This window comes from Notechis scutatus, chromosome 8 (assembly GCF_049901735.1).
Source record: "Notechis scutatus isolate UNSWTSFEM ecotype Mainland chromosome 8, rNotScu1.2, whole genome shotgun sequence".
Taxonomy (NCBI): Eukaryota; Metazoa; Chordata; class Lepidosauria; order Squamata; family Elapidae; genus Notechis; species Notechis scutatus.
In genome coordinates, this window is record NC_142016.1 from 18,228,476 (window position 1) to 18,256,107 (window position 27,632).

Here is a 27,632-nt window from a genome sequence, read left to right on the forward strand (position 1 = left end):
ACAAGTAAGAGGCAGGGAAAATAGTGCCCTAAGCTCTAACTAGGCCCAGAAATCCAGCTTGGTGGCTGGGGAATTCTGGGAGTTGAAGTCAACCAGCCCAAAAGAGAAAAAGACCCCAGCACCTCTTCACCAGTAATCAGCACCCAGATCAGCATAGATTAACTCCAAGGTTAAATTCAGACCAACAATCAAGTAAGCAATACCCCAAATCAAGAAACTGTCAAAGAGCCATCAGTAAACAACCCAACCAAAGAAACCCTAACACTGCCCCCATCCACACAGACAGGCAAGTCACTGGAATATAAACTGATATAAACTCCTTGCAAGCACTGATGTGTTACCTAGTTAGGCAGTGAAATGTCTGCAAGAAAACAAGGAAGCTCAGAGAGCACCAAGGACCCCTCACTAGATGGTTGTAAGAAAATACAGACGATGTTAATGGTTGCCACCTACTGGTTATTGCAGTCTGACAACTCCTGCCTGCTGGAGAATTCTGGAAATCGAAGGTTCGCGCCGCTTAAAGTTGCCAAGGTTGAAGGACATTGCTTCAGCTGATTGGCTCCTCTTGTCTCTTCTTCTGCAGCAATAACCTGTCCAGCCAATAGCCATTACACCACCTGTTCTAATATCTGCGAAGTCACCTGTGCTGGGCTTACGGATCACCTTCCGTGTCCGGAGACCTGTGTTGAAGGTTGTCAGTGTGATGATGGCTTCTTCTCAGACGGCCTCAAATGCATCCCCTTGGACGAGTGTGGCTGCTTTGAAAACAACGTATACTATCCGGTAGTTTGAAAAGGAAGGAAATATTGGACCTTAGTTTGTTTCTCTGAGGGACCTGTGAAAAATCACGTCTGTATTAGACATTTAGTCTAGCATTATCTTGTTGGCTACTTACTTTTCAGCGGGAATCAAGATGACATCATTAATTCATTGTAGGCCTTGTGTCTTTTTTCTTTTTTTTTAGTCCAATTTTTGGAGGTTTCCCTCCCACCTTCCCAATTTGATGCAGTGCTAGCCTATCTTTGGCAGACTGTTACTGTGGTTGTAATCAGAAGCTAATTTCGTTTGGTAACTACTTATTACAGCTTCCTGTTAAGTGCAGCTCAATCTTACAGGAGAATTACTGTACTCCTTAATTAGTCCGTTCCTGTTCCCTGTTTTATTAATCTCTTGATGTTTGTCACTCGCTGTGTGATGGCCGTATGGATGAATTAAACCAGGAGCTGGTAAGTTGTTTTAGATGGTACAAAAGAACTTCACAGCAAAAGCAAACCCTTCAAGGTGTCTTCAGGGGATTGTTGTCCTTTTATGAATGGCTCCATTGTAAACTAATGTAGTGGAAGGGAAAACTGTATGGTAACATTTCATAAAAAAAAACCCATGAGACAAGTGGCTCTAATTGCTTAGATTCAGTCCAATCTAGAGGCTTTTAAGAAGAGACTGGACAGCCACTTCTGTCTGAAATGGTGTAGGATCTCCCGCTAGGGCAGAGGGTTAAACTTCCAACTCAGTTATTCTCTGTTCTAATCCCATCCCTCTTATGGATTCTTAATACGTATCTCAGATGATCCGGGATTCCATTCCTCTCCCTCAACCCATTAAGGAACTACAGCTTCAAGGCAAACAGCATTTCCAGGAACCAATGAGGACCTGCTACTCTAGGAACCTTCCAGGTTGCTGTGGAGCAGTTTCTAAATAAATTTTGCTTCTTCCACAAAGCTGGTGGAAGTATTGCAGAAGTACGCGAACCTGGCTCCTCCTGAATGAGGTTTGCCTTGCTGCAGATAACTTTCTCCCAATGCGATTGGTTTTTTTTTTTGTGTGTGTGTGGTTTTGGATCCTTTTCTCTTACCTGTGGTTGTTTTTCCCCAACGCTCAGCCTAATGTGCCCACCTTGCAAAATAATTGCAAGGAGAAATGTCTCTGCACTCCAGAAGGGTTCTTCTGTGAAGACCACGCTTGTGCCGCCAATGAAGACTGTGTGACAAAAGATGGAGTTATGCAGTGCCAGAACATAGGTAATGGGTGATACCACCTCACTGTTGAGCCCTTGATGGACGAAGAAAGAAAGATATGATTCTACATCCATCAGGTTGTCTTGGGAGTAACCAGTGGTTCAGGCAATGATCCTGTGGGTATAGACTGAAACTGAACGCAGTGTTGCGTGAAATGCATGCATTTCAATTTCAGTAGCTGCTACGGGAGGGACTTTAATTCTTTCTATTTCTCAGAGTGCCTTTCTGAGCATTTATAGAGCTGTGAAGATTTTATCCATAGGTCTAACACAATATCTATTTAGCATGTATTTGTTCAATGTGCTTATTAGCCAAGTCACTAACTAACATAATGGCTATACTTGCTCAACATGCTAAACCTGGTTAGTGTCAAGCCTCAATTTAGTTTGGTGGTGAATTCAGTTTGACACACTTGAAAACTGGAAGTGGGGAGAACTGAGATGGATGGAGCTCCAGCCAAAACAATATAGCTGGGCGATGAATCAGCTGCATTCCAATGGCTGCTCAGCCAGAGGAAGGAGGGACAAAAGTTGCCAGGAAACTATTTCATATCCTGATTGGACAATGTGACATATTGTTTTGGAAAAAATGAGAAAATTCTAGTCATAGTGATGTGGAAAGCTGGGAAACTTTCAGTACTGGCTTTCCACCAGTTAGTACCAAGATGGTGTAATTAAATAAAATAGTTCTTTGAGGAAGTACGATACCTCTGAGTGCATTTTATAATGATTACATTACTTGGAACCTGACAGTTTTAATGTGTGGTAGATTTGTGTGTGTGTGTGTGGTTTCACATGGGGTGCAAGCCCTGATTATTTGGACCCAGGCTAGTTTATGCTTCAATATAACCTAGAAAACGGGTTACTTGTGAAACCAGATTAAGCATGTTGTGTCAGCTGCAGAGGTGTACATTTCAAGACATACTGATAGCAATAGCAACAGCACTTAGACTTATATACCGCTTCACGGTGCTTTACAGCCCTCTCTAAGCGGTTTACAGAGTCAGCCTCTTGCCCCGAACAATCTGGCTCCTCATTTACTGACCTTGGAAGGATAGAAGGCTGCGTCAAACTTGAGCCGATCAGGATTGTAGGGAATCGAATTTCTGGCAAGGTGAGCAGAGTTAGCCTGCAATACTGCATTCTAACCACTGCACCACTGTGGCTCTTATACTAATCCTTTTCTAGTCTTAGTTTTTACTTTCTGCAGCCTATCAAAGAGAAAGATTGCGGGGTGTGTGTGTGTGAAGAGGACATGATAACTCTCTTCCAGTACCACCCCTGAGGTCCCTTCCATGATTCCGTGATTCTATGTTCTGCCTTTCTGTTTTCCCCGCAGATCCTTGCAAAGTTAAGCTTTGCCGTCCCAAGGAGACATGTCAGGTTAAGAATGGACAGGCTGTTTGTGTCCCGGATTATACGGGGCACTGTTGGTGCTGGGGGGACCCCCATTGTCATACCTTTGATGGCTACAGCTATGATTTCCAAGGCACTTGTTCCTATGTGCTCGTTCAGTCGACAGGCGTTGATCAAAGCCTTGTACCTTTCTCTGTGGTGGTAAAGAATGAAAACCGAGGGGACAACAAAGCGGTCTCCTATGTCAAACTTGTTAGCTTACGTGTGTATGAGCAAGTCATCAGCATCCATAAACAAGAAAATGGCAGAGTCCGGGTAAGAGCAATTTTTTTTATCAATCACTATTTTGAACGTTCACTTTGTACTTCCATCCCTATCTTATTCCTTTAAAAGATTCACATAGCTATCCATCTTTTAGCCATCTCTGGGCAGTTCCCAATCAAATGGATAGAAGGAAAGAGTGGTGGGATTCAGAGGTGGGATTCAGCAGGTTCTGATCAGTTCTGGAGAACCGGTAGTGGAAATTTTGAATTGTTCGGAGAATCGGTGGTAACCTTCCCCCTGGAGTGGGGTGGGTGTGATGACCTGGGGCGTGGCACAAAGGCAACACAGTCAGATAATCAGTAGGAGTCCCTTTATTAGCTCCAACTTTGCCCCCAATGTCCTGGTTACCTTCTGGATGGAGAAAATCTCTCCCGGGAACAGCCTTTGGCTGCAGAAAATCAAGTCCAAAATGTGGTCAAGAAAAAGTGTAACTATAAGTCCAATCAAGGCAAGATGAGGTAATTAGTCCAGCGGGGCAAGAGAAGGAATTCCATTCGGTTGTAATTCAACCTGGTTGGGAGGATGTCAGGAACACAGATAAGTCAACATAAGATAAAACTCACGTTTGTTCCCAGCAGACACCACATTCAGCTTGCATCCCTTTTAAACTCTCATTCCCATCTGTGGCTAATGAAGGAAATCAGGGCCCTTTCCTCCCCCAAAAGCCAGGCAAACCACGTTGGTTTCTTCTCTCTTCCTCCCTGCGTGCCCTTGGATGAAGAGGGGGGTGGGCCTAGATCTTCCTCTGAACTCCCTCTCCCTTGTTCTACCTCTCCCCTGCTCTGCCCAGCCAGACTTAGCCCTTCCCCAGTTTCCTCCACAGCCAACGGAACCACATTCCCACCCCCTGTCAGCTGTTTGTCTTCCTCCTCGGATTCAGACTCCGACAGGGGCGTGACAGTGGGAACGGAGATTTTGCAGTATCCTTCCCCTGCCACGCTCACCAAGCCGCACTCATCAAGCCACACCCATTGAACCGGTAGTAAAAAAAAAAATTTGAATCCCACCACCAGTTCTATGAGAGCGTGCAGCATTTAAATTACACCAGTTTCAAGCACTACAGCTTACCTTCTAGGGCAGCCCCAGTAAGTAAAACAGCTGAGCCACGGGAATCCACTGTCCTGTGAGAATCAGCTGAGCTGAAAATCGTGGAAATATAGGACAGGATAGGGCAGATGGGTGGGGCCAGCTGATTGTTGGAGCTACCGGTACGATAGAATCGGTCTGAACTGGCAGCATCCCACCACTGGGAGGAAAATGTTTCCAACGTCTTAATTGTCATTTTTAACTACAGGAAGTCCTTGACTTAACAATAGTTCATTTAATAACCATTTAAAGTTACAATGGCGCTGGAAAAAAATGACTTATGACCATTGATGACTTATGACCGTTGCAGCATCCCCATGGTCATGTGATGCTTGGCAACTGATTCATATTTATGACGGTTGCAAGTGTCCCAGAGTCATGCAATCCCATTTTGCGACCTTCTGACAGGAAAAGTCAATGGGGAAGCCAGATTCACTTAACAGCTGAGTTATTAAATGAACAATTGCAGTGATTCACTGAGCAACCATGGCAAGGAAGGTCACAAAGTGGAGCAGAATTCACTTAACAACTGGTCTCCCTTAGCAACATAAATTTTGGGCTTAATTGTGGCTTTAAGTCAAGGACTATAATGCTTTTCATGAGGTAATTGAGTGTTGTGTCTTTCTTGCAGTCTGTCTTATCCTTACTTTGCCGATTGGGAAATCCAACATCCAAGTCAAACTGGTTTGCCTCTCCCTTTTTGCTTCCTAAAAGCACACTTACTTGCAAATTTCTTTTCTAACCCCCCTGACACAGGTTAATGGTGTGACCTTCAACCTTCCCATAACTCTTCTGGGAGGTAAAATCCGGATCTTCTCCAGTGGCAACTTTGCCAACCTGCAGACCGACTTTGGTCTACTGTTGACCTATGACTGGAACTGGAAAGTAGACGCCCACCTGTCTAGTAGCCATTATGGAAACACCGGGGGACTTTGCGGTAACTTCAATCAACTGCCAGGGGATGAGTTGAGAAGCCCAGAGGATTTCCTGGTGCCCAATGTGATCACCTGGGCTACTTCCTGGAAAGTGGAAGATGGGGATCCTCTTTGTTTCCATGAGTGCAGTGGAAAATGCCCTACCTGTGATCAACAACAGCTGGCCAAATACAAAACAGATGGGCATTGTGGGATAGTCTCCGTCTCAAATGGACCCTTCCAGGATTGCCATGCTGTTCTGGATCCCAACATTATCCTAGACAACTGTGCTTTGGATGTTTGTATGAACGGAGGAGACCATGGCATTCTGTGCCAAGCTGTGAACTCTTATGCTGAAGCTTGCCATGCGAAAGGCGTCCGAGTTGGTGACTGGAGAACCCCCATCAATTGCCGTAAGTGTTGAACGTTGGGTCTACCCAACAGTGTCCTAGCTTGATGTCTAATATCCCTACTAACAATGAAAGCTAGCGCAAGAACAACATGACGTAAGCGAGGAGCAAAAAACAAAAGTAAATTAAAAATATATATAATCGAGTTCAATGAATTACAGAATAATAGAATTGGAAGCAAAGGTGGGATTCAAAAACTTTTACTACTGGTTCTGTGGGCGTGGCTTGGTGGGCGTGGCAGGGGAAGGATACTGCAAAATCCCCATTCCCTCTCGACCCCACTAACCTGCTTTCCAGCTCCGTTCTCCTGTGCAGGGCAACCAAAGAAGACCCAGCCAATCAGCTGGGACTCAGGAGGCAGAGAAGAGATGGGGGCGGGGCCAGTCAGAGGTGGGATTTGCCGGTTCTCCGAACTACTCAAAATGTCTGCTACCAGTTCTCCAGAACTGGTCAGAACCTGCTGAATACCACCTTAGGTTGGAAGGGACCTTGGAGGTCTTCTAGTCCAACCCTTGCTCAAGCAGCAAACTCTATACCATTCCAGACAAATGATGGACAACATAGTTAAGCAAATTTTGTTCTACTTGTAGAAGAAATATGGGTAGTCCTTGACTTACGACGACAATTGAGACCTGTTGTTAAGTGAGACATTCGTTAGGTGAGTTTTGCCCCATTTTGCCCCAGTTGTTAAGCGAATCACTGCAATTGTTAAGTGAATCTGACTTCTGCCTTGATTTTGCTTGTCAGAAGGTTGCATGACCCTGGGACACAGCAACCTTCATAAGTCTGAGTCAGTTGCAAAGTGTCTGAATTTTGATCATATGGATGCTGCAGTGGTCATGTGAAAAAACAATCATAAGTCACCTTTTTCCCCAGTGCCACTGAAACTTTGAACAGTCACTAAATGATCTGTTGTAAGTCAAGGACTACCTGCATTTTCTTAAATAAGAGATCTTAACAGGGCTGATGAGAGGAACCGTTGGAAAGTGGGAAATCCTAGATTTTAGGGGCATAGATGGGTATGGATCAATGTAGAAGAACATAAAGGCTCATGAAAATAACTACCCCAAAGTATCGAAAATGTATAGAATATTGCTTGCATGGAGTTTAGAGAATGGGGCAATCATAGTTACTATGAACTGTGGTGGCCCAGTGGTTAGAGTTCGGTACTGCAGGCTACTGTTGCTGCCTGCCGGCTGCCTGCAATTTGGCAGTTCAAATGTCACCAGACTCAAGGTTGACTCAGCCTTTCGTCCTTCCCAGGTGGGTAAAATGAGGACCCAGATTGTTGGGGGCAATAGGCTGACCCTGTAAACTGCTTAGAGAGGGCTGTAAAGCACTGTGAAGTAGTATATAAGTCTAAGTGCTATTGCTATGGCTACTTAATAGTTATTTCCTTTCACAGCTCTCCCTTGTCCTGAAAACAGCCACTATGTGCAGTGTGGAAGTAGATGTCCAGCCACATGTTCCTCCCGCAACACGCCCTTGCCTTGCACATTGGAATGTGTGGAAACCTGCCAGTGTAACGACGGCTACATCCTTAGCGTCGACAAATGTGTGCCCATTGAAAGCTGTGGTTGCACGCACAAAGGCGTCTACTATAAACCCGAAGAGGAATTCTGGAACAAGGACTGCACATTGCGCTGCAAATGTGATTCCAGGTTTGGGGCCGTGGTGTGTTCCCTGGCTGCTTGTCAAACTGGGGAGCAGTGCAAGCTGGTCAACGGAGTCCAAGGGTGCTACTCTAGCGCCTCCACCTGCATCTCTGCAGGAAACTACCAATACACCACCTTTGATGGTTATGGCTATAGGTTTGAGGGCCGCTGCATTTACCAACTGTCTAAAGTCTGCCTTCCCAGGCCTGATCTCATACCGTTTGACCTCTCAGCTCAGAACAACGTAGCTCCTGAAGGCCGTGCAGTTATATTAAAAGTGTATGGAAAGAGCATTATTATCCGTACCGACCAGGTGCAGGTAAGCTCTCTTTACTCAATAGGTTGAAACAAGTCAGTTTGAGATCTAACTGTTGCATTTGCATGGCATGTTAATATAGGTTTCTTTTAACCTTGGATAGTGTTTCTTTTCTGGTTTTCTGTTAAACCAGACCGTCGGATTAATTTCCGATCAACATATGGTGTAGATCAGGGGTGTCAAACTTGATTTCATTGAGGGTCACATCAGGGTTGTGTTTGACCTCAGGGGAGCGGGGTGGGCATGGCCAGCTCAATGTCACTCATGTTGGGGGTGCCTGTAGTAGCTCAAGCTCTCTTCCAGCAAAAATGGAACTCGGGAGGTCCTCCTGAGCTCCGTTTTCTCGGGCAGAGAGTGGCAGGAGGCCGTTGCAGCCAAAAATGGAGCTCGGGAGGGCCAAACGTGGCCCTCACAAGCTCCGTTTTCTCCGGCCGAGAGTTTCAGGAGGCCATTGCAGTGAAAACGGAGCTTTGTGCTGTTTCCAGGATGGCTCCGTGGGTCAGATCTAAGCACCCCACAGGCTGGATCTGTCCCACAGGCCTTGAGTTTGACACCCCTGGTGTAGATCTAGGAAAAATGGTTAATTCAGTAGACCTTCGATGCCAAACAACGCCAGGGTAAAAATTTAAATAATAATTAAACAGAACATTTACTGCCCTTGTAGGGTTTTTACAAATTTTGCAGTAGTAGTACTGCAATAACAACAATAACAATAATAACAACAATAACAATAATAACAACAATAACAATAATAATAGTAGTAGTAGTAGTAGTAGTATTTGATTTTAATTTTTTTTGGTTTTGGATAGCATGGTTATGATATGAGTTTACCAAATAGGCATAGCTGATTTTTTTTTTTTTACGGTGGTTTGAGTGTAGTTGTTTTTTTTTAATAACAGAAAAGTGGTTTATTGATCCAGCCAGAATATTAACATGCTTATTTGGGGTTTTCATTCTTTAAAAATGGGTCACATATTATGCTGCTGAATATTACTATTTTACAGTATTGAATTTCAGCAATATGATCCAAATGGGCCCACTGGGGACTACAATACTTAATCTGCAGAGGCACATGTGATCTTCAGGCAATTACGTATCTACCCATATTTAAATGCAGAGGGCGTTTTAGTGTTGTTTAGAAATATATGCAATCCTAAGTTTAAAAGTGTTCTGGTTCTGCAGCAAGAAAGGCTGGGTTTTTTCAACCTGTGTAATTTATGGTGAATTTGTTACTGAACTACATTGATTAGTTAAAGTACATTCATTATGGGGAAAGCAGAAAATCTTAAAAGGTCAGCTTTCAAATAGCTGTTTCTCCTGCTTCCCAAAATACCTACCTTTGTTTAGATTCTATTTCCAAACATTTCTTTTCCCTAGCACTAAAAAGAGCTGGGAATTTGGAGGGGTTTGGTTCAGTTTAATTGGAAAAGAAACAAAACTAAATACTCTCTTTTATTCAGGTGGATGGCAATCCAGTAAATCTGCCCTTCAACTATGAGGAGAAAATTAAGGTTCATTCTGACGGGCACCAATTTGCCATTGACACACAGTTTGGCCTGGTGGTCAAACTCTTCAAGGAAAATCTCAACATTGAAACAACCGTGCCTTCAAGCTTTGCAGGACATCTGTGTGGACTGTGTGGAAACGCCAATGGAAACTTGGCTGATGAGACGATGCAAGAATATGGGGAAAACTGGTTCGTAGGATGCTCTCCGAGCTGTTCCCCGAAGTGCCCTCCCTGCTCATCCACTGAGCTAGAAAGCTATCAACAAGATTCATTCTGTGGGTTGTTGAACCGGCCAAATGGTCCCTTCGCTTCTTGCCGTGGGACCATTCCAGTTGCACCTTTCTTTGATGAGTGTATCAGAAAGACCTGTGAAATTCGGGGACAGAAGAATGTTTGGTGTGATGTTATTGCCACTTACGTAGCAGCCTGTCAGGCCAGAAGTATCCCTTTACAGAACTGGAGGACGGATAGCTTCTGCCGTAAGTTTGAACTTGAAGTGATGGATTTCAAAGACCAGTCGTTATGCATGGTGCCAAGATGTCTGACTACTCGCGTAGTGTTTATTCCTTTTTATATAGTTTCTACAAGTAGCAAAAGGCAACATAGATACAGCATCAGGATAGGTGAATCCCCTCCCAATCCTTAAGAATAGTGGTGATGTTAGTAATGTGAGATCACTGTACCAGGTACGGGACTTACCAACCCGAGACAGGGAGTGAGATCATGCAAAGAGGCCCATATAGGTATTAGGCACAGCAGAATGCTGCGTGCGCCCTCTACAGGATCTCAATTGCTACTACATTGAAGGATTGGGGGTAGAGGGGGTGAGTCAAAGAGAGAGCACTTGAATAACAGAACCATAGAGTTGGAAGGCACCTTGGAGGTCTTCTAGTCCAGCCCATGCTTAAGCAGGAGACTTTATACCATTTCAAACAAGTGGCTGTCCAATCTCTTCTTAAAAACATCCAGCATTAGAGCACCCACAACTTCTGGAGGTGAGTCGTTTCACTGATTAATTATTCTCACTGTCAAGGAAACTTCTCCTTAGTTCTAGGTTGCTTCTGTCCTTGATTGGTTTCCCCCCATTGCTTCTTGTCCTGCCTTCAGGTGCTTTGGAGAATAGCTTGACTTCCTCTTCTTTGTGGCAGCCCCTTAAATATTGGAACAGTGCTATCCTGTCACCCCCAAGTCCTTCTTTTCATTAAACTAGATATACCCAATTTCTCCTTAATTCCAGGTTGCTTCTCTCCCTGATTAGTTTCCACCCATTGCTTCTTGTCCGGCCCTCAAGTGCTTTGGAGAATAGGTTGACCCAGGGGTGGGATGCAAATATTTTTACTACCGGTCCTGTGGGAGTGGCTAGGTGGGTGTGGCCCTGTGGCTGGGTGAGCGTGGCTTCTTCTTTTATTTTGGGTGCAGCACCCCGCCTCCGCGCTCTGTTTTTTGCCTCCTGGGCCTCAGGGAAGACTCCTGGGAACCTGTTTTTGCTCCCAGGAGGCTTCCCTGAGGCCCAGGACGCAAAAAATGGAGCACGGGAGGCCCATGCAGAACCCCTTCCCCCAGCCCCTTTTTGCTTCCTGGGCCTCAGGGAAGCCTCCTGGGCAAAGCAGTAAGACAGCGAGGGGGATCCTGGCACAGCTGACCATTGGAACAGCTGATCGTCAGGAGGGGAAAAAAGAAAAAAATACCGGTTCAGCCAAACCAGTAGGTGTTTTTTTTACTACCAGTTTGGCCTAACAGTAGCATTTCTTTTACTACCGGTTTGTCCAAACTGGGCTGAACCCAGGGGTGGGATTCTACCAGTTCGCACCTATTCGCCAGAACCGGTTGTTAACATTCTAAGCAATTCGGAGAACCGGTTGTTAGAAGAAATTACTGGCCTAATCCTATAAGGAAGGCAGGAAGGAAACATTCTGGTGTTGCTTACAGAAACTGTCTCTCCATTAACCTTTATTACATTCTTGGCAAGACTAGACTTCCTGTCTGAAGAACTTCTCTGGAGTTTTTTCCCCCTCCTTTGCTGGTACTTTGCTTGTGTGGAGTGACCATTCAAAGTTACAATGGCACTGAAAAAAGTGACATGACCATTTTTCACACTTATGACTGTTGCAGCATTCCCACAGTCATGAGAGGCCAGGCAAGGAGATGCGTGCCTCGATGTGAGTGATATTGAGTTGGCCACACCCAGCCAATAACATGACCACCAAGCTATGTCCACCCAGTCACATGACCACCAAGCCATGTCCACCACCTAAGCCACGCCCATAGAACCAGTTGTTAAAAATTTGAACCCCACCCCTGGCTGAACCGGTAGAATACCACCACTGGGTTGACCCCCTCATCTTTGTGGCAGCCCCTGAGATATTGGAACACTGCTATCATGTCATCCCCAGTCCTTCTTTTCATCGAACTAGACATACCCAATTCCTGCAACCTTTCTTCATATGTTTTGGCCTTCAGTCCCTTTTCATCTTTGTTGCTCTTCTCTGCATTTTTTGTAGAGTCTCAACATCTTTTTTTTATATCACGGTGACCAAAAGTGGATGCAATATTCAAAGCATGATCTTATCACATCATTATAAAGTGGTACTAACCGTTTGTGCGATCTATCCCTCTGCACACTGCTGGCTCATATTTAAGTGATTGTCCACTAGGACTCCAAGATCCCTCTCACAGTTATCTCGATTGAGTTAAAGTGCCTTGAGAAAATTCAATAGTTAATGCAGCTGGTGCATTTCAGCTGAATTGGCTTGTGGCTGCTATATATCCTGATCACGTGACCCAGCAGTTATGATAACTACAGTTGTGCCAAAGATTATTTTTGCGATATTTCTGTTCATCAGTGAACCGCAAGCGGAGTGGCTAAAGCTGCAGGTGATCTTCCTGTTCTTTCAACATATTTATGAGAGTTATAATACAAAACTATCTCATAGTGGCAATGAATATGATTAATTAATCTTCTGCCAACATTAATCCCTCCTACAATGCTTGATGGAAGAGTCTTCTCTCTTTCCAATTTAACCACCTCATCTATGCTGGATTAAATGTTGATCCAGGAGCTGCCTATGGCTGTAGCTTCTAGACTTCACATTTAATTCCCTGTCACAAAATGAAGAATATTTCTTTCCACCTCATTTCTCTGCATCTGCTGAACATAATCCATTTATAATTTTGCTGTTGACATCGCTTGGAAGAACCTAGGTTCACCTAATACAGGTAGTCCCCGACAACATGTGGCCTCGTTTGAAACTGAACCAAAACTAGAATAACACCAGAAGGATCTAAGCCATGATTACAGATAATCCTTGACTTGTAACAGCTCATTTAGTGACCGGTCAAAGTTACAACAGCACTGAAAAAACATGACTGTTTTTCCCACTTATGACTGTTGCAGCCACTCCTCCCCCCCGTGGTCACGTGATCAAAATTTGGACGCTTGGTGACCAACTCATATTTATGACCGTTGCAGTGTCCCAGGTTCATCTTATCTGCTTTTGTAATCTTCTCACAAGCAGCGTCAATAGGGAAGCCCATTTCACTTAACAACCATGGTAACCAATTTAACAAGCGCAGTAATTTGCTTGAATGACTGATAACAGATATTCAGAGTTGGAAGGGACCTTATAGGTCATCTAGTCCAACCCCCTGCCCAAGCAGGAGACCCTACACCATTTCTGACAAATGGCAGTCCAATCTCTTCTTGAAAGTCTCAAGTGATGGCGCTCCCACAACTTCCGAGGGCAACTTCTGTTCCATTGGTTGATTGTTCTCACTATCAGAAAGCTTTTCCTTATTTCCAGGTTAAATCTCTCCTTGTTCAGTTTCCATCCATTATTCCTTGTCTGGCCTCAAGGTGCTTTAGAAAACAGCTTGACCCCTTCCTCCTTGTAGCAGCCCCTCAAATATTGGAAGACCTCTATCATGTCTCCCCTGGTCCTTCTCTTCACTAGACTAGCCAAGCCCAGTTCCTGTAACCGTTCTTGGTATGTTTTAGTCTCCAGTCCCCTCATCATCCTGGTTGCTCTTCTCTGTAATTTTTCTAGAGTCTCAACATCTTTTTTATAATGAGGTGAAAAAAACTGGATGCAGAACTCTAGGTGTGGTCTTACTGAGAGAGGTATTAGTACCTCCATTGATCTTGATTGTATCCCTCTGTTAATACAACTTAGGATTGCATTAGCTTTTTTGGCTGCTGCTGCTGCACACGGCTGGCTCATATTTAGCTGGTTGTCCACTAAGACTCCAAGATCCCTTTCACAGTTGCTGCTACTGGATCTCGGGAGCCTGTTTTTGCTGGCAGAATGCCCAGGGCCCCACAGGTGCCCCCTGACATGAGTGACGCCATGCTGGCCATGCCCACTCTGGCCAAACCTACCTCCGTGGTCAGACACAACCCTTATGTGGTCCATAATGAAATCGAGTTTGACACCCCTGACTTAGACTTATATACCACTTTGCAGTTCTTTATATCCCTCTCTAAGGGTTTTTCAACGTCAGCATCTTTCCCACAACAAGCCTGGTGGTAAGAAAGGGCGTGCAATGGAGCAAAATTCACTTTTTTGCTTCGCAGCAGGAATTTATGGCCTCAATTGTGGTTGTAAGTTGAGGACTACCTGTAGAGTAGCTTGCTGTTCTGCTGTGGACACCATGATAGCTCAACCTTTCTGGAACTTTTCTTAATCCTCTCTTTATTTTTCCTTCACTAGCTCAATCCTGCCCAGCGAACTCTCAGTACGAACTCTGTGGGACCCGTTGTGCTGCTACCTGTGAAAACCCACAGCTTCCGCTTATGTGTAGGGCGCCTTGTGGTGAAGGTTGCATCTGTAGACCGGGCTTCATCTTGAATGGGAACCTGTGCGTACCACTCCGGGAATGCGTCTGTGAATTTGAGGGCGTATACTACAAGAAAGGAGAGGAATTCTTCTCCAACGTTTTCTGCCGGAAACAGTGCCGATGCATGGAAGATGGAACAGTTCAGTGTCACGACTTCTGCTCCGACGAGGACGCCTGCAAAGTGGTGAATGACGTCTCAGTTTGTTTCCCCAGGGAACCAGGCACCTGCTATGTGCTGGACGGTTGGAATTATGTCACCTTTGATGGCGCGCAATATTCGCTGCCGGTTCTTTGCTCCTACATCCTCGCCCAAAGTGACGAGAGGCACAAGTTCTCCGTTGTCCTCTCAGCTGGATTCACTGGCATCGAGGAAGTCAAGGTTCAGGTTTCTGAATACAATGTCGTTTTTCAAAGAGGCAAGGCCGGGGAAATTTTGGTGAGTCTTTTCCACGCCCAATAGCAACAGCACTAGCACTTAGACCAGGGGTGTTGTGATGACCCAGGGTGGGATACAAAATAAACACAGTCACAAAAAACAGGTGAAGCCCCTTTTATTCCTTCACTTTGCTTCCAAGCTCCAAATATCCTTGACTGGAGACAAAAAACTCCCACACAAGCAGTTGCAAGAAGGAGGAAATGCTGTTTAAATTATAAAGTGTAAAAAACAACACAAACCAGGCAAGATAAGGGCTGGAAGATGTCCACAGATATCAGAACACACACTGGGAAGGACGCCAAACTCAGAGAGGAACAATAGAGATATTTCCAAGCTTTGTTGCCAGCACTCGCCAGTATGCAGGTCCATCCTCTTATCCAGTTGTCACAGCTGCAGCCCATGAAGAGGATCAAGGCCCTCTCCTCCCCAGTAGACCACGTCTCTCTTGTGTTTCTTGTGTTCCTGGGACTTCTTCTGGCTCCTGGCACGCTGGATGAGTCCTTGGAACAATCTGGAACGAAGTGACATGCCAAAGCACCTCCCCTTTTAGACACATGTGCGTGGGAGGGAGGGGAGAATAGCACACTGTATCACCAAACGTCCAAAATGGGTGCTTTGTGCAAGCTTTCTTTCAAGCAAAGCTTTCCACACACATGTTTCAGAAGCTAGCACATCCCTGTTATAAACAGAGATTTGTTTTACCCATCCTGGCTTGATCCCCCAAGGTCATAAAATAGGGCAAAACTCGCTTAACAAATTTATCACTTAGCAACATAAATTGTGGACTCAATTGTTGTCATTAGTCAAGGACTATCTGTAGTTCATTCATTCGAGTGGTGTGGTGGCCTAGTGGTGAAGATGTTCACCTTCCATCTCTTGGAAGGTTGGGAGTTCAATCCTAGGTAGAGGCAGATGTTTCCCTCCTTGGGCACAAAGAAAAAAATATCTGCTGTGAACTTCACTTAGGCATCAGGAAGGGCATCCGGCCAGTAAACTCATAGCTCCATCCAGTCAACCCCGAATGGGGACTACAGGGTTGTAAAAAGTAAAAAAAAAAAAAACCTGCAGATCATTCATTCCTCTGATATTTATTAACAGACAAAAATGCAAAGAAATACATCAGATTCAATCTTGTTTCTTGCATCTCGTTGCACAGGTCAATGGACAGCGTCTTCCCTTGCCAGCTGACTTTGAAGACATCTCGGTGAGACAAGAGGGGAAAGTTGTGCTAGTCCGTAACAATTTTGGCCTGCGGGTTTTTTATGACCACAGCGATTGGGTGGCAGTATCTGTATCTGGTTCCTACCAGGGCCTCTTGAAGGGGCTTTGTGGCAACTTCAACAAGGACAAGAATGACGAATTTTTTTTGCCTGGAGGGAAGCCAGCCCAAGATTTGACCGAATTTGGAAACTTTTGGAAAATTGAAGGTGGCAGATGCTTGGAAACCTGCAAGGAGAAATGCTCTGAGTGTGACAACACTATGGAAGCAAAATTCCAAAGCAAAGAGTTCTGTGGGTTGATCCAAGCTGTCCCAGGTCCATTCAGTAGATGTCACGCCATCGTTAACCCAGATCACTACTTCAAGTACTGCGTGGCCAGGCTGTGTTCCAGTTATGGAGCGACAGAATCTCTCTGCCAAAGCCTTCAGGCCTATGCAATGGCTTGTCAACTGGCTGGTGCCACCATTGATGCATGGAGACCATTCACCCCTTGTGGTAAGTCAAGATGGAGGGTCTTCATGAAGTGTTTACCCCTAATGTTTAGTCCGATCTGCTAAAGACCCAAGAGGCATCTTTGCCCAGCATGATAATCCGGATAACTTTCCAACTTAGTCAGATTTATTTACAAAACTTAGAATGCTGTATGAACCCTGCCCGTTGATTTATTTATGATATTATTTGGCATAAATCCAGTAAACGAGTCCATTCGGTAACCAGTTGAATGTAGCCTTGGAGAGCTGTAAATTTGCAGAGTTACAGAGTTGGAAGGGAACTTGTAGGTCATCTAGTTCAACCCACCCCCCCCCACCCAAGCAGGAGACCCTACACCATTTCTGACAGATGGCAGTCCAGTCTCTTCTTGAAAGCCTCCAGGGATGAAGCTCCCACAACTTCCGAGGGCAACTTCTGTTCCATTGGTGGATTGCTCTCACTGTCAGAAAGCTTCTCCTTATTTCTAGGTTTAATCTCTCCTTGTTCAGTTTCCATCCATTATTCCTTGTTTGGCCTTTGGGTGCTTTAGAAAATAGCTTGACCCCTTCCTCTCTATGGCAGCTCCACAAATATTGGAAGACTGATGTCATGTCTCCCCTGGTCCTTCTCTTCACTAGACTAGCCAAGCCCAGTTCCTGTAACCGTTCTTCATATGCTCTAGTCTCCAGTCCCCTGATCATCCTAGTTGCTCTTCTCTGCACTCTTTCTAGATGGAGGTAGAGAGGTGGTTCCCTCTTTAGAACATGGTCATTTCATTGGATAGATGAGACTTATGGTTCCAGGGGTTATAGGGATTAGAGAAGCTTTGTATACCCGGCTAATACTGTTATTTTTCTTTTGCTGTAAAGAGAGGACTTTTTAAAGTCAATTTCCTGGTAGTTTATCTCTGAAATTTGACCATGTGGATTGAGAGAGTGGGGTGGGGATAATAAAAAAAAAGGGGGATTGGAGGGCAATCTGTGAATCATGGTGCTGAAAAATGGCCATAGAATACAAGAAAAAGCAAACCAACATGCACGTGTTTGTGTGCCTTCAAATTAAGGCTGACTTCGGGAGACAGCCAAACAGCCATTTTCTTGGCAGGGTGTTTCAGAAGTGGTTTGCCATTGCCGACTTCCTAGGTCTGAGAGAGAGAGAGAGAGATGGGATTCAAATTTTTTTTACCACTGGTTCTGTGGGCGTGGCTTGGTGGGCGTGGCTTGGTGGGTGTGGCAGGGAAAGAATAGTGTGAAATCTCCATTCCCTCCCCACTCCTGGGGAAAGTTATTGCAAAATCCCATCCCCTTCCTACTCCAGGGGAAGGTTACTGCAAAATCTCCGTTCCCTTCCCCCCACCCCACTAACCTGCTTTCCAGCTCCGTTCTCCTGGGCAGGGCAACCAAAGAAGACCCAGCTGATCAGCTGGGCCTCGGGAGGCAGAGAATAGATGGGGGTGGGGCCAGTCAGAGGCGGTATTTGCCGATTCTCCGAACTACTCAAAATTTCCGCTACCGGTTCTCCAGAACTGGTCAGAACCTGCTGAATACCATCTCTGTTTACACCAGGATGTGTGTTTCATCACTTGTCCATTCTTGTTCCAGTGTATCAGTGGTGGGATTCAAATTTTTTTACTACTGATTCTGTGGGTGTGATCTGGTGGGCGTAGCTTGGTGGGTGTGGCAGGGGAAGAATACTGCAAAATCTCCATTCCCTCCCCACCCCACAAACCTGCTTTCCAGCTCTGTTCTCCTGTGCAGGGCAACCTAAGAAGACCCAGCTGATCAGCTGGGCCTCGGGAGGCAGAGAATAGATGAGGGTGGGGCCAGTCAGAGGTGGGATTTGCTGGTTCTCCAAACTATTCGAAAATTTCCGCTACCGATTCTCCAGAACTGGTCAGAACCTGCTGAATACCCACCTCTGGACTGGGCCAAGATCACCCAGCTGGGTTTGTGCCTAAGGCAGGACTGAAAACTCATGGTCTCCTGGTTTGTAGCCTTATGTATTAACTACTGCACCGAACTGGCTCTCTATAACTAGCTGTGAGATTATGGGAAAAGTGTTAAAAAAAAAAAAAGCAGAACTTGCAATGTTGGAAATATGGCTCTCCAGAAGCGTTTTGCTAATAGCTTCCAAAGGGCAGCTTCCGTTCATACCAAAGAGAGGCCTTTTTCTCAGGCTAATTTCCTTGGGGGATTTAATGATCCTATTCATCCAAGCATAAAGAGACAACTTTGCACGCCACAGCCCTAAGCTCTGACACTCAGGTACATGGATGCCTGCTCTTTAAAGTTCTTGGAAAATATAGTTCACCATCCAAGTTGCTGCTTTAGGACTGCATATCCATAACAAAGGATGCTTTCTTTTTTGGATCATGTTCAGACTGGTTTTACCTGCCATGGGAACCCTTCTACCAGGGCTGGTTAGTGAATTCAGCCACGGTAGCATGTAAGTCATGGTTTATGCATGCTTGTATGACTTATTCGACAAACTAAAGTTAGCTATGGCATTTTAAACTCCACCTAAATGCAGATTTCTGAGTTGAATGTCCCAATGGTGCTTTTTCAGGAGGCAACTGGACATCCTTGTTTTTCTTTTTCTTTTGAAGATGTTCTGCTCCTCATCCAAGAAGCTTCTTCAGCTCTGACAGTATAGTGGGGAATGGAAGGATTTATATTCCTTGAAGACAGCTGGTCATTTGCATCCTTTTAGAGAGTTGTTGAAGCAGGTGGAGGTTTATCTGCAGGGGTGGGATTCTTCCAGTTCACACCTATTCTCTAGAGCTGGTTATTAACATTCTAAGCAGTTGGGAGAACTGGTTGTTAGAAGAAATTACTGGCCTAATCCTGTAAGGCAGGAAGGAAACATTCTGGTGTTGCTTACAGAAACTGCCTCTCCATTGACCCTCATTACATTCTTGGCAGGACTAGACTTCCTGTCTCAGGAACTTCTCTGGAGTTTTTTCCCTATTCCTTTGCTGGTACTTTGCTTGTGGGGAATGACCATTCAAAGTTACAATGGCACTGAAACAAGTGACTTGTGACCATTTTTCACTCTTACGACTGTTGCAGCATCCCCACAGTCATGAGAGGCCAGGCGAGGAGATGCGTGCCTCAATGTGAGTGATATAGAGTTGGCCACACCCAGCCAGTCACATGACCACCAAGCCACGCCCACCACCTAAGCCATGCCCACAGAACCGGTTGTTAAAAATTTGAATCCCACCCCTGTTTACCTGTGTCCTCAGGGTCTGTCTGCAAGGAATATAAATCCTTTCATTCCCCACTATCAATTGCAGACTACAGGAACCAGGAAGCACTACTCAGGTGACTCTGAGGACACAGATAAACATCCAGGTGGCCTTAATGACTCTCTAAAACAGGGGTGTCCAACCTTGGCAACTTTAAGACTTGTGGACTTCAACTCCCAGAATTCCTCAGCCAGCTTTGCTGGCTGAGGAATTCTGGGAGTTGAAGTCCACAAGTCTTAAAGTTGCCAAGGTTGGACACCCCTGCTCTAAAAGAATGCAAACAACCAGCTGTCTGCAAGGAATATAAATCCTTCCATTTCCCCACCATCCAATCAGAGCTGAAGAAGCTTCTTGGATGAGAAGCGAAATGTTTTCAAAAGAAAAAAAGTCCAGTTGCCTCCTGAAAAAAAGCCCCTTTGGGACAACCAGGACCTGGATCTCTACAGACTCTGAGTTGATTGATATGGGAGTGGGGGACAGAGGGGGGCGGGTTAGAAGGAAATGATCAAACAGCTTTTTCTGCATGAATGGTATCAACATTTAGATCAGTGTTTCTCATCCGTGGCAACTTGAGGATGCGTGGACTTCAACTCCCAGGATTCTCCAGCCAGCCATGCTGCCTGGGAAATCATGGTAATTGAAGTCCACGCATCTTCAAGTTGTCAAGGTTGGGAAATGTTGATGTGCACTAAGCAGGCCTTAATGATGGAGCTGTCCAAGATGCACAGGCTAAGTGATAGTCTAAGTGATACCTCCTAACTGGGATTCGTGAAGAAGATAAGAACCGAGAAATCTATACAGTGGGATGATGATGATGATTTTATGTCGCCACAAATTAGGAGAAGTTAGCTGGAAAAACGCATTCCTCCCCATTTTTTGGTTTCTGATCTGACCCATGTACTCTCCGTAGAAAAGGAGGCTTCAAACCTCTTCTAGTAGCTTCCTCATAGAAGTGGAATTAACCGCTTACTCATATAATTGATCTCTGCTCCACAGCTCTCCTGAATTGCCTGCCTGGAAGCCATTACGAGCCTTGCGTTCGGAACTGCAAGGGCACCTGTGCAAGAGACCTTGTGTGTGTGGATCCGTGCGTCGAAGGCTGCGTGTGCAACGCGGGAACATGGGCAAACGGAGTAGCCTGTGTGACTCCAGAACAGTGTGGATGCTGGTTTGAAGGGAGGCTCACTCTGGTGAGAAGGATTTTTTTAAAAAAAATTTGAATTTTACCCTCTTTTCCAGAAATCAACTATTTTCCTTAAATGGATATAATGGGGAAAAATTAAGGTGTCGACTATGATGGGTTGGTGGAAGCTTTCTCTGTTTTCTTTTTTAAATGTGCAATAGATAACAGAATAACATAGTTGAAAGGGACCTTGGAGGTCTTCTAGTCCAGCCCCCTGCTTAAGCAGGAAACTGTATATACCATTTCAGACAAATGGTTGTCCAATCTCCTCTTAAAAACATCCAGTGTTGGAGCATCCACAACTTCTGGAGGCAAGTTGTTCCACTAATGAATTGTTCTAACTGTCAGGAAATTCCTCCTTAGTTCTAAGTTGCTTCTCTCCTTGATTAGTTTCCACCTGTTGCTTCTTGTCCTGCCTTCAGGTGCTTTGGAGAATAGCTTGATTCCTTATTCTTTGTGGCAGCCCTTAGATATTGGAAACGTAAATGCATTGGATCACACTGTGGTGGCCTTATCTGAACACTTTTGCCCATATCCTCTCCTGGCCAGGGGTGTCTGGAAGGTATAGTTTTTTTTTTATAAAAAACCCCCCACCCAACCAGCATGGTATGATCAAAGGTCTACCTATTTTTTAAAATATATAAGACCCAACTTGACTTTTTTAAAGGCATTCCCTGAGTTAAAACACAGAGCAATTTAAAAGATTTTCGTGCTGGTGTTAAAGGCAGGAAACTGTATTTAATGAGTCCTCTGTCTATCTTGGCTTACTGTTTGATGGGCCACCGGCCTTCTTCACTCCTCTTAAGCATGCTTGAGCTAATTCAGATTTATTTATTTATTTGTTTTGATGGAGTGTGAGGGGGTGGAAGTAGAGCCGAGGGGGGTTTATTCCACTCTAGGCATTTTCAACTCCGTATTTCTCCATGCATGTAACAACCACAGTTTGGGTTTGATTCCTCTCGTAACTCACCACCTGAATTTGCTATTTTAGGGAAGGATACCACACTCTGCTGGTTATATTGCCCTTGGAACAGTTTCATAGCAGAGCAATAAAAGAACTGAGCCACAAACGACTCTTATGAATGATGGCGGTGCTCATGCTGTACAGCAGCCAAAGTAGATGGACTCCATAAATGGAATTCAGTCTTTTGCTCTGATTTCAAGGGCCGCCTTTCAATCCTAAAACACATTTTTATCCTTTGTGTGCAGAATAAAAGCTACAAATGTGTGAATAGAGGCGTGCACGCGTACACACACACACACACACACACACACACACGTATAGTTTGCTTAACGTTTAATGGAAAATTCCTGTTCCCTGGATAGGGAATATTCAACCCCAAACATTGGAGTCTTTTCAGCCATCTGCATATCCAACACGGATGATTTTTCTGCATTGCCGTTATATCTTCATCTTTTCTTTCTTCTTTCAGCCTCTTTCCAAATTGGCTGAACCCATAATTTTGAGTAATGCACAAAATAATAGCGCTACCCCCGAACGCCTCTAACTTTCCCTCACTTTTATTAAATTACATGTTGCAGAACATGCTTGATGTTTGCAATTGTTTTCCTGTTGATGTCAACCATGTGATTTGGTAGCATCTTGAACTTCCCTCCCTCCATTTATTGCTGTTCATAATCTTATTATTCTTGTGGCGTTGTTCTTTCTTGAATTTTGGAAAACAAAACCGATCCTTCTTTTTGGTTGGTTTGTTTGTTTTTAAATAAAAAAATAATAAAAGATAATAAAACAAAAACAGCACAAACCACGTGATAGAAATTCTCCTTCATATTCTCCAAGCTGGAGAAGATGAAGCTTCAGTTTGTAATTGTGGGATATTGTTTTCATGGGATGTCTTCTTCTATTTCTCCAGCGAGGGGAAAGCTACATCTCTCCAGACTGTCAGAGGAAATGTAGGTGCAAAAGCCCAGGCGAAGTGTTCTGCCTCCTCTATGGCTGTGGAACTGGTGAAGCTTGTGGCGTGAGAGACGGGCTACGTGGTTGCTTCCCCACTGAAGGCCGCTGCATAATGATACCAGGCCAACATTTCTCTTCCTGCGATGGCCTTTCTGGAGATGCCGTTGCTCCTGGAGCCTACCAGCTGGTCTCCCTTTGCGACACCCTCTCCGACGATTGGTTCCGCCTGATAGCTAGGGTCACCTTGTGTCAGCCTCTCCAAACGGCCACTGTCACCTTGTACCTCTTCTTAAAAAATTCAATGATTACAGTGAATGACCAGAAGGAAGTTTGGGTAAGTGGAAACCAAACCAAGGAAAGAGCTCTCTTTGTGATCTATTAAAAATCACCGATTGCAGGTCGTCCTCAGCTTAGAACCACAACTGAACCAGCAATGGGGTCCTACCTGTTCTACTACCGGTTCGGTGATCGGGCGTGCACCTAACACGCCTGTGCTGAGAGGGTAAAGAAGAGAAAAGTGGGTGGAAGGGCCGATCCTGTACTTTTCTTTCTCCTCTCAGCTCATCCTCGGAACCGGTAGCTGAGCCCAAAATTTATGTTGCTGAGCAAGACGAGTGAGTTTTGCTCCTTGTATGACTTTTCTTGTCACCGTTGTTAAGTGCATCCCTGCAGTTGTTAAGTTAGTAATGCAGTTGTTAAGTGAAGCTGGCTTGCCTGTTGACTCTGGTTGGCAGAAGGATGCAAAATGTGATCGCATGGCCCTAGGACACTCCAACCGTCATAAATATGAGTCAGTTGCTAAGTGTCTGAATATTGATCATGTGACCGTGGGGATGCTACAACAGTCATAAGTATGAAAAAGAGTCATAAGTGACTTTTATCAGTGCCATTGTCGTAAGTAGAAGATTACTTGTACTTCTTTCTTTCAGCCCTTCATGGGAACTCCTGCAAGGCTCATTGGGTAATCCAAGGGTCTTCAAACTTGGCAAGTTTAAGACTTGTGGACTTCAACTCCCAGAATTCCTGATCTAACATGATTGGAGGAGGAATTCTGGGAGTTGAAGTCCACAAGTCTTAAAGCTGCCAAGTTTGAAGACCCCTTGGTGTAATCTAAGACATTGCCACAGGTTTGTCTTCAATGGGAACCTAACTGAGTTGTTCTCTACTGTGCAACTCAGACCCACATTGCATTGTGGAGAAGGGGAGGAGATAGTTTGCCAGCACAGGAAACATAGCAGCCTTGAGGTCAGGTAAGATGAGCCTGACATTTGTTTATGAGGTTCAAAACATCGCAATAGCGATAAGCACTTAGACTTGAATACTGCCCCATGCTACTTTACAGCATTCCCTGGATGGTTTACAGAGTCAACCTATTTCCCCCCAACAATCTGGGTCCTCATTTTACTGACCTCGGAAGGATGGAAGGCTGAGTCAACCTTGAGCCGACTAGGATCAAACTGCTGGCACTCAGCAGAATTAGCCTGCAATACTGCATTGTAACCACTGCGCCAACCACAGCTCCTGGTGGATAGGCTGGGATAAGAGGTGCAGCTAAGCGCCTTGTTCTCCCTTTTGCCTGGACAGAATATAATTTATTTATTTTATTTATTTATTTATTTGATTTGCCAATTGTTTACAAGATAATAAGTATAAGTGTATACATGGTTGTGAATACATGAAATGGGTACATATAAGAAAAATAAAGAAACAATAGGACAGGGACGGTAGGCACGTTGGTGCGCTTATGCACGCCCCCTACAGACCTCTTAGGAAAGGGGTGAGGTCAATAGTAGACAGTCTAAGGTTAAAGTTTTTGGGGTTTGGGGAAGAAACTACAGAGTCGGGTAGAGTATTCCAGACATTGACCACTCTATTGCTGAAGTCGTATTTCCTGCAATCAAGTTTGGTGCGGTTTACTTTGAGTTTGTATCTATTGTGTGCTCTTGTGTTGTTATGGTTGAAGCTGAAGTAATAATGATGATAATGATGATAAGTAATAATAATGAGTAGTGGAGGAAGACTACTGGGTGACTAGACAATGGTTTAGTGTGTGTGTTTGTGTGGGGGGGCAAATTGGCCCTCTTGTCTCCCTTGGGTCTGGCTCTGCCTAACATTATTGCGTCCATTTCCAGCTAGGCAAGACTCTCCCCCAGAGCCCCTGTTTTGTGAGAATGGTGTAGCATGTGCTGAAAATCCCCAAAGTGCCCACTTAATTTTATTTATTCATTCAATTTCTATAGCTGCCAACTCAACTCAGTGAGTCTGGGCGACTTAATTTCCAAAGATTGACAAACTTGGATCTAAGGCTCTGAACAATTGGATCTCAGAGCTAGCTTTTGTTTTTCACTGTTTCCTCTACCAGTACCTGGGGTTAAGGAGACGTTTAGTTAGCTTTACGTACTGCAGTTGATAGAGAATTATAGCAATTATAATCCCCAAACCATCCACAAGGTACAAAGTAGTCTGTTCCCGCTCTGCAGATAAAATCACCTCGAGCTGGTACACTTTCTATTCTTAACTTAGCATAGCAGAATAACTGAGTTGGAAGGGACCTTGGAGGTCTTCTAGTCTATCAGGAAACCTTGTATCACCCCAGACAAACAGCTGCCCAATCTCTTCTTCAAAACCTCCAGTGTTGGAGCACCTATAACGTGCTGCATGCCACCAACCTGGAAATCCATACAAGGTAGCAGAGACATAAACCAAGAAAAATAAAAAGCAAGTGATGGCCTAGCTCACTGAAGCATTTGGAGGAGAATTTATTTATTTAAGAAATTTATATTTCCACCTATTCACACATGGGGGCTCCAGGCGGCTTACAAGAATATAGCAATAGCACTTATATACCGCTTTATAGTGCTTTACAGCCCTCTCTAAGCAATTTACAGAGTTAGCCTATTGTCCCCAACAATTTTGGGTCCTCATTTTACCCACATCAGAAAGAGTCAACCTTGAGCCTGGTGAGATTTGAACTGGCAAATTACAGTCAGCCAGCAATCAGCAGAAGTAGCCTGCAGTACTGCACTCTAACCACTGCATCACCGAGGCTCATATAAAAACCTCAAATAAAAAAACACACAATAAAATGAATAAAAGAGAGAACCATATCATAAATTAATAAAATAATATAATAACCTCCCACCCACCCCGGCGACAACATAACTGGCTATTTTCCTTGCATCCCCATCTAACTTTGTTGAGTCTCTCTTTGTGCGTTCCAGGTGAACGGGCTGCCGGTGAGAATCCCACTTGAGATCACAAACGTAGTGAAGTTTGAGTTGACCGGCGATGTGATTGTCCTTCAGACACCTCAGGTTCAAGTAACATTTGGCCCAAATCGTAGAATATCCGTGTCTGTCAGCCCAGCTTTGACAGGGAAGGTGTGTGGAGCATGTGGAAACTTCAACTACACCCCGGCGGATGACTTGAAGGGACCAGGCGGAGTGGATGTCAGCAGTGTTCCAGAGCTCTTGTTGTCTTGGACGGCCAGAGATTTCGCTCCTCTGGTAAATGAGTTTTTGATTATTCCTCCCTACAGATTCTTCCTGTCCTGTTACCCAGGCTAGTCTACTGATAAATAAGGCTTTACTTGAATTAAGGGTGGGGGTGAAGCACGATGGCTCAATGGTTAAGGATGCTGAGCTAGTTAGATGGAAAGCTGACAGTCTAGGTTCGAGACCCAATCGGCTTGAGATGGGATGAGTTCCTGTCCTTACCCCAGTTTCTGCCCACTCATTAGTTGGAAAATATGCAAATGTGTGTAGATAAATAGGGACCACTTCGGTAGGACAGTAACAGCGTTCCATGTACATATCATTCACATGACCACAGAAGCGTCTTCGGACAATCCTGGCTCCCTAGATGAGCTCTGCCCCCCATAGCCAGACAAGACAGGGTAGGGGGAAACCTTTGCCTTCCTTGACCTTTGCTTGAATTAAAATGGCAAGCTGAGCCATCAACTTTCTCAAAGAACCATTGACTTGAAAGTCTATGGAGATTCTCAGTCACCCAGGTCCTGGTTGTCCCAAAGGTGCTTTTTCAGGAGGCAACATCTTCAAAGAAAAACCAAGAAAGTTCAGTTGCCTCTTGAAAAAAGCACCTTTGGGGCATTGACCTGAAATCACTGTAGGACAGCAGAGCTGAGGGTGTGTGTTTGAGAGAGAAAAACATTCATTGACATTTCAGTGGCTTCTTATGACCTTGAAATGCAGTGAAGACATTTTTGGACGTCATTTTTCCATTGAACATTTTTGATGCCCTTCTCTGGCTCTTAGCTACCGCTGCCAATGGCTTCTCCCCAACTGCTCTGTGAAACTGCTTCGATCTAGCATCATTACCTGGTGGTGTTTGGAAGAGGAGAATGAGGGGCCGTTAAAGTTTGACAGACAGAGCCAAGAGCTTCTGCTGCCTCCACGCAGGAGAAGGATATGCTGGCATCTGGGAGCCATTTGTCACTCACCAAAATGCTTCCTCTCTGAGATAGATAACAACATTTTATTCTGTTGTAAATCATGAAACTGTAAATGTACCAGAGCGGATGGCTGAAAATACTGGATTCTGACCTTCTGGACATATTTAACAGAGATCAGATTTATACACATTCCCTTGCAGTGAAAATGCTCTGGTGTGTACCTTACATCTCCCAGCCGCTCCATCCATTTTAGAAGAAGCACCAGGGTTCCTGAGGCTTCTCTTTCTGTAGACATGAATGAAAACAAAAAAAATCTGCAAGCAATAAAGCT

The 27,632-nt window shown here is 44.7% G+C and overlaps 1 protein-coding gene across 1 annotated transcript in view; it reads left to right on the plus strand.

Annotated features, from left to right (window-relative positions):
- The window catches only part of LOC113426784 (IgGFc-binding protein-like), a 42,699-nt gene extending 20,219 nt beyond the window's left edge, over window positions 1–22,480 (plus strand). Inside the window, exons 10-19 of the mRNA XM_087970394.1 lie at window positions 584–783; window positions 1,880–2,018; window positions 3,354–3,685; window positions 5,537–6,107; window positions 7,510–8,078; window positions 9,536–10,061; window positions 14,289–14,851; window positions 16,008–16,566; window positions 20,786–20,979; window positions 22,406–22,480. Coding sequence (XP_087826520.1) covers window positions 584–783; window positions 1,880–2,018; window positions 3,354–3,685; window positions 5,537–6,107; window positions 7,510–8,078; window positions 9,536–10,061; window positions 14,289–14,851; window positions 16,008–16,566; window positions 20,786–20,979; window positions 22,406–22,480 — 3,728 coding nt within the window. The remainder of the gene's footprint in view (window positions 1–583; window positions 784–1,879; window positions 2,019–3,353; window positions 3,686–5,536; window positions 6,108–7,509; window positions 8,079–9,535; window positions 10,062–14,288; window positions 14,852–16,007; window positions 16,567–20,785; window positions 20,980–22,405) is intronic.
- The last annotated feature ends 5,152 nt before the right edge of the window (window positions 22,481–27,632 follow it).